We start from the raw sequence: 7,500 nt of genomic DNA on the forward strand, positions 1-7,500 counted from the left end.
TGTCTGTCTGTCTGTCTGTCTGTCTGTCTGTCTGTCTGTCTGTCTGTCTGTATGTCTGTCTGTCTGTCTACTCCTCCATATAGTACGTAATTTCAGTGTTTGAATTATTTATTGTATAGCATAAGATGTAAGTGTTTTTTTCATATTTAAATCACCGATATCTCATTCCATGTTTATCCTACATATATACACCTCTCCCACACTGACCGCTTTGATGCTAAAACCCACCTAGTCCTGAGCTGTTTTTGTTGAGAGTCACAATTGAAATTATTAATAATGCTATATCTGTGGTATTATTTTTATGACACCATTTATAAAAAAAGTATCTAATTCACATACTCACACACACATACAAAGAAAAAATATACCATGATTAAAAGGTTGATTAGTCTTCAATTACTGTCCATTCTTACAGTGGAGGCATAAAATGTCGATCTCGTATTGTCTGTAATCGTGGGTTTTCATGTCAAGTCTCTCGTAGAATAGGCGAATTCAGCGAGTTTAATATTTCAATGTAGGATAAAAATTATTTTCTTTTATACTTGGGCTTCAGATCCCTTCCTCTAAAACTAACTTGACACAAATTTGTAAAAAAAAAAAAAAAAAAAAAAAGAGAAAATTTTTTCAGACACCAAATAAATTTCAAATCTGTGGTTTAGTAGTATGTAGTGCTCTGAATACAAAGGCAGTATGTAGTAGTATGTAGTGCTATGAATACAAAGCCAGTTTGTAGTGAGGAAAAATAGCTCTTTTATTGACACAGTAATTTAGTTCCATGCATTTACTGGCGAGACTCCTTCAATTTCTCAATTTTATAACATTTTTACGGAATATATGTATTATGGGGTGCAAAACAGATTACAGAATGAAATTGATTTTGTAAGATGAGAACTAAAATGGTTCACACCCCCCCCCCCCCCGGTAAAAGAATTTAGTTGTATTGAACTAGTTCAGTGTACTGTATGAATAACAAAAACAAAACACAGGTTCATCGATTTCCACTTCAGGAAGCAGAAGGGGTAGTCAGGAACGCATCCTTTGTAGGTCTTATGATAATCGAAAAACTATTGTGTGTAGAAATAATAAAAACAAGAGAATATGTTAATTTTTATGGAATATGATTTAGTTACACTGTCCAATGGAGGTCAGTTGCCTAGATTTGTGCTTTGATTGGTCATTTAGACCACTTGTAAATATGAGGGTAATATGGGAGAGAGAGAGAGAGAGAGAGAGAGAGAGAGAGAGAGAGAGAGAGAGAGAGAGAGAGAGAGAGAGAGAGAGAGAGAGAGAGAGAGAGAGAGAGAGAGAGAGAGAGAGAGAGAGAGAGAGAGAGAGAGAGAGAGAGAGAGAGAGAGAGAATAGGGAAGGAGAGGGAGGGGGATGGGGGGAGAGAGAGACAGAGACAGAGACAGAAAGACACAGAGAGAATACATCTAGGGCGGACTCAAAATTTCTATGTGTAAATCAAGAAAACACACAATTGTTTTTCGATTTGAGTAGAAGAGGGAAACGACTGGCGAACTCTGCGTATATCTGGATGGTCCTCGAAATTGCTTTGCGCAAAGTTGAAAAACAAAACAGTATCAATGTTCACTCCGTGCAAGAGAACTCAGGACTGAGTGGGAAGCGAGTGGCGTGCCATTCGTACGTCTAATGGTACATAATCCCTAATGTACACACACAGAACGTCATCATGAACGCACGTGGATCTAGTCATATTATTGACATGTGCAGTTACGCCAGCCAGCTGTCGGCTCCCACCCAATCCGATAATAATGAATACATATCTTGTATAGGCAGTCATCGATTCATAAGTGGGCCACACATTTCAATGGTGACGTCATTTTCAAATAATGTTAAATTGTGTAATAGTATAAAGGTGTGGTCGATCGTGTATTGATGAACTGTTAATAGCTGAATTTCGACAATTTTGAAATCTTTTCGACCATTTTGATAAAAAATAAAAAATAAATAAGCAGTGACTAAAAATATCTTCATATACACCTGGTTCGGTAACTCGTAAAAATCATGCCTTTGGGACAAATTGAGACTAAATTGGTCGTGGTATAAAATCTACGTTTACAATCAAAATTATTGCATCATTTGAATTTAATTGACTGTAGTGTAGAAATATCGAGAGAGTTACACGGAACTCATTTTTTATTGTTATTGGTGTATTACACGAGATCAATGCATGGCTACATATGGACGTCACTGATCTTTTTAATTTGATAGCAAATACGTTGACGTGATTAAAAATACATAGATTTCAAAAATACAACCCACGAAAAAACACCGGTGCGTTGGCTTTGAACAAAGTGGGCTAAGGAAACATTTCATACAATGACAAAATTACAATACAGCTGACATAAAAACAATAGGGGTGGCTCTGATGTAGGTTAAGGCGAACTTTTATCAATTTGATATATCTATGGATGTTATGCAATGAGCGACACTGACGTAAAGTACTTTCTCTGTGTGCTACACTCATTTATAGCATTCATATTAGTACAATGAGTAACACTGAAGTAAAGCACTTTCTGTATGTGCTACACTAATTTTAAAGCATTCATATCAAGTGTAAACGTATACTCTGTGTGCTACACTCATTTATAGCATTCATATTATAATGAGTAACACTGAAGTAAAGTACTTTCTCTATGTGCTACACTAATTTTAAAGCATTCATATCAAGTGTAAACGTATACGCTTTCAATTGGTTTATTTACAAGCCTAGCATGTGGCCTTTCTAATGTGGTCAAATTAGCAAATGAAACCGCATACTTTTACACTTGATATGGATGCTATAAACGATTGTGGTACATATACAGAAACGCTTTACTTTGGTGTTATGGGTTGTACTTGATATGGATGCTATAAACAATTGTGGTACATATACATATACAGAAACGCTTTACGTTGGTGTTATCGGTGTAATATAACACTCATACTCGATTGTTATACCATGTAGCACTATATCAGGAAACATAGTTATGGGATCCCGGCTCCTGTGGCGTTTATGTTTTGATAAGTTATTGACACTCTATGTCTTAAGCTTTGCATGGAACGTGACTCATTGCTGCGTTACTACGAGCAGGCAAACACACCAGTGTTTATTCGCGGATTTCAAGAGGATCAAAAAAGAAGACAGAGTGGGTGGTATTCAAAATATCTACCATTGTATATGTAATGTTATTGTACTGTGTTGTTACAAGTACAGAACACCATCATAAGTATTGGCGACAGAGCTACTGAAAATAAAAACACACTTCATCCGATTTTCCTATAATTTATTCATTTTTAGCCATAATTTTGATGCCGATTCCTAAACAGCTATGTTTTTTTTTTAAATCCTGAAGCGAATTCCATTCATATGTGTCAAAAAGTACAGAAAATGTTAATTTTTGATTGAATAATTTTGGCGGGAAATAAATGAGAATTGAACAGTAAACTTACCAATACCATTCCATCTCTACAATTGATTCATTCTGTATAATTTCAGACCAAATTAAATTCTTTATTCGTCAAAAATTTACAGACAAATAAGAGTTATTGAATAATCAATATTTGCTCTGGAAGATGACCCAGTACCGAAAAGTATGAACTCACCACACGTCAAGAATGTTATCAAATAATTTTGTAGTTCGTGGGAGACTATCCTGTACAGAAAATACTACTAAGTGAGCACTTAACTACTGTAGAGTATTTCCCCCCACAAAATATAGGCATTGTGGTTAAATAGTTAATATAAACATTTAAAATGTACATAATCAGATTGTTAACAGTATGCATAGTCAATTGTATCATTGTAATTCAATTGAAAGATTTTCACTTAACGTAACCACAGTGAATATTAAACAAAGGCTCAATTCATTCCTGAAAAATAAAATGTCTTTCCCAGGAAAACATTGTCATTGAGAGTCCATTTCTAATGTATTTTAAAACCACTTTCGATTTTAGAATTCTGCCATTTTAGTGTTGTATGGATGAAAAACAAACAGACGTCCCTCGAAATGAGAAATCTGTGTTCCCACGAAACGCAGTGGTACTACCAAACCAGAGAGACTATAGCGTTTCAAATAGGCGGTATGATATACAACGATCTTCTACCAACTGTATCTCTTAGAAATTTGCTGAAAGTAGTTAGTTTTAGCACGGCTTGAGACAGGCTAAGGGATACAGTTGGTAAAAGATCGTAGTATTTCTACATCTCACACAACATATTTTGTAACGCTGAAATTAAAGTTACACTCACACAAAATACAAGCACTGTCAGGGCGCACGCGCATTTAAATTTTATCTCACTGTGAACACAAACAAACAGTATTGTGTTTGAATCTTACTTGTCTCATCCGACAGAGATGTTGATTTGTGTTCACAGTAAGATACAGTGTATCACTTTATATGCCTTCACTATCAGTGTATTTTGTGTAATTTGTAACAAAAACACACAAAAACGCGCGAGAAGTTAAATACATTGTACTGCTAAATTGAGACTCTATAGTCACTCTAGTTAGGTAGTAAATCTATGTACCATATGGCTATAGTAGAACTGTATTGTTTAGCCAACTTTTATCATACTCTTTTAGGGGAAGTAATTTAATTTTTAATTTCACTCAGTGCAGTAAAACAAACAATGTTAACTTTATAGATAATAAAGGCATTGTCGGCCATTTTAGTTGCTCTGTTAACCCGGAAGTCTGTGTCTAACACTTGTAAGAGATATGTAGACATTTGTAATGTAGATTGAGCAAATGTTATTTGTTTTGATATTATGTACGAGTCCATGACCTCCATCTCCATAGCAACGACCTATAGGCAAATTTGCAATCCGTATACCGGAAGACCATTATACAGAAACTGTCATAATTAATATTTGTCTTTATAATGACATTATTTGAGCTGATTTGATGATGTCGATTCCAATCTGAGTTTCAATGTGAAGTTGAAATGTATTAACATTACAAAATATAACGTTTTCTCTAGGCCACAAAAAGGAATTCTTTCTGGTTCATCACTTGAATACCCCAGTGTCGATTTTTTTCGTCCCTACTTCAGTGAAGACAACTGCAGAGCTAATCATGAAAAGGCGAATGACATCTGCCCCACATACACACTTATAACTGCCATAAAGAGTAGATTGAGTGACATGTTTGTTGAGAATTGAAAAAAATAAATAAACATTCGCCTCGTTGAGCCACTTTAGACAAAATTTCTTGACCAGAAACAACGTTTTTTCCCCTTAGATCGGTTGACTTGAATACTAATGGAACTGTAAAGCTAAAATATATATCTTATTGATTCGTGCTTCTGTCTCTCTCTCTCCTTCATTAGGATCTACAGATGCTGCGATGGCTTCTTTAAAGACCCTGCCGCTAACATCACCACCCGTTGCCAAGGTAACCACTTTATGTATTCTTAATGTTAAGGGGGAACGACACTCCAGGAAATCGTCATTTTAAAAAACTATGGGTTCTGGAGAATTATTTCATGATTTTACATCACCTACAATTACTTGCGATTTAATAGAAACATAAATTTGACCTTGTGCCTTTTTCATGGTCTATGCTGTGGGCAATTGCATGATGGGAGTCACCAGAAATAATATATTCATGAGTGTACGATGAATATTCATGACTCCTGAGTGCTTATTCAATTAAATGTAAAATATCTTTCTTGTTAGTGTCCACTTAGAATTATTTCTCAATTTGCGATGTTGATAATTATTAAATCTCCAGTCCTTCCAATTTAATGTGAAGTAGGCAGCCATGATAAAATTGGACAGTATAATATAGTTACTTTTTTTTAGAATTTAAAAACAAATTAAAAAAAATGAAAACAAATAATATAGTTACTTTGTAACGGTAAATTTAAAACGAATGCAACATTTTGATCCACTATGGACCTTGATTATTTGATGATAATTATTCAGCTTTCATGTTTCTCTCTGAAAATAAGATAAAATTGTTTGTAAATTAAAATAACCAAAATATATATCCAAATCTCATGCATATGGATACTTTAAGATTGAGTTCACTTTGTGTTCACATCTCAGTAAAGAAAACCTATATTGTCAGTCCACACATATATGTCTAATTAGTCTCAAATGACTAAGCCATGCGTAGCAAATGACGCCAGTGAAATTTAAAAAACATCCTAAAATAGACACACTCGGTTCAACATTATAAAAGCAAAGGTCTTAATTCGCCATGACTACAAAATACTAACGTCGTAAACCACATCCTTCTTTACGGCACCGTGAAAAGCCGCGTACACTCGCCAAGATGTTGTTTCATCGTCGTAAACCACAGCCTCTTTACGGCACCGTGAAAAGCGTACACTCGCCAAGATGTTGTTTCATCGTCGTAAACCACAGCCTCTTTTACGGCACCGTACAGGATGCACGGCAGTATCGCGGAAGAAATAACAGCTCTGGTTTGCTAGAATGGGTTTGTTGAGCAGAAATGTGCGCTCTATCTAGCGAGAATGATAACACGCAGTTAGGATATTTTGTTCATGTTTCAACATCTTTAAAATACACTATGATAACTTTTACTTTCCAAAAATGAAACTGGAAAGGGCACCAAATTCATAATTGCGGACACTCTCTGCTCGAATACAATCAACAGTTGCGTTGACATAATAAATAATCACTTGAATGACAAATTACAACGAGTTTAATCCAGAATATATGATAAACTCACAAGGATTTGACAAGGTCAAAGGTTAGGTCAGTCTATTAAAGCAACATCACCGCCAGCATTATTACAGATTAATGGTTCTAGTAAACTCGTTCTGCACTATAAACCATGCATACTAAGCTTGTCAACTGTTTATACGCACTCTGCATATTAATATAGATAGTGATAATATGCATACAAGACAATCCATAAATTCTGTAATATGTTATCTCATTACTATCCATACTTAAGTTCAATAAATAAAGCTCTATCATTCTTCTGAATCTTCCATTATTTCTACTATCTAGAAGTAAGGATCATTTATTTGCAATTCAGTGTGGTTTATTTGTTTGCTGTGTGTGGTATTTTTAGCTTTATACATTATTGATAGCGACACACGTTGATCAATTAGTTGCCACGGGTTTCGAGGTTGCGACATTTGTATTCCGATCCGTTTAGTCTTGCACGTGCCGAGCAATTATTAAACAGTGTCTATAGATTACCAATATAATACATTGGAGACAACAAACAACGAACCCCGTCATTAATATTAGGGACTGTCTGTTGATGATATTAATATGACGTCATTGTCGCAGATGTATCAATTGTTCAGTAAAAATGATAAATAAATTGGTGATGTTATGAATCACTAGTTGCATTGTTATGTTTTCGATCCGTTTTGTAAATTGTTAAGTTATCATATGTAATATCAACCCAAGGGTATTTATATCTCAATGACACAGTGTACTCATGCAGTCAATTGCACATACAAATGTAATGACTTGGGAGGGGATCTGGTCTTTATGTAATTATGTGAGTC

At 34.9% G+C, this 7,500-nt stretch overlaps 1 protein-coding gene across 2 annotated transcripts in view; it reads left to right on the forward strand.

Annotated features, from left to right (window-relative positions):
- LOC144450172 (uncharacterized) overlaps nucleotides 1–7,500 on the forward strand; it is a 22,335-nt gene that overhangs the window by 1,384 nt on the left and 13,451 nt on the right. For both annotated transcript variants that reach the window (XM_078140747.1, XM_078140748.1), the window contains exon 2: nucleotides 5,335–5,399. In XM_078140747.1, the coding sequence (XP_077996873.1) occupies nucleotides 5,335–5,399 (65 nt within the window). The remainder of the gene's footprint in view (nucleotides 1–5,334; nucleotides 5,400–7,500) is intronic.

This window comes from Glandiceps talaboti, chromosome 19 (assembly GCF_964340395.1).
Source record: "Glandiceps talaboti chromosome 19, keGlaTala1.1, whole genome shotgun sequence".
Lineage (NCBI taxonomy): Eukaryota > Metazoa > Hemichordata > Enteropneusta > Spengelidae > Glandiceps > Glandiceps talaboti.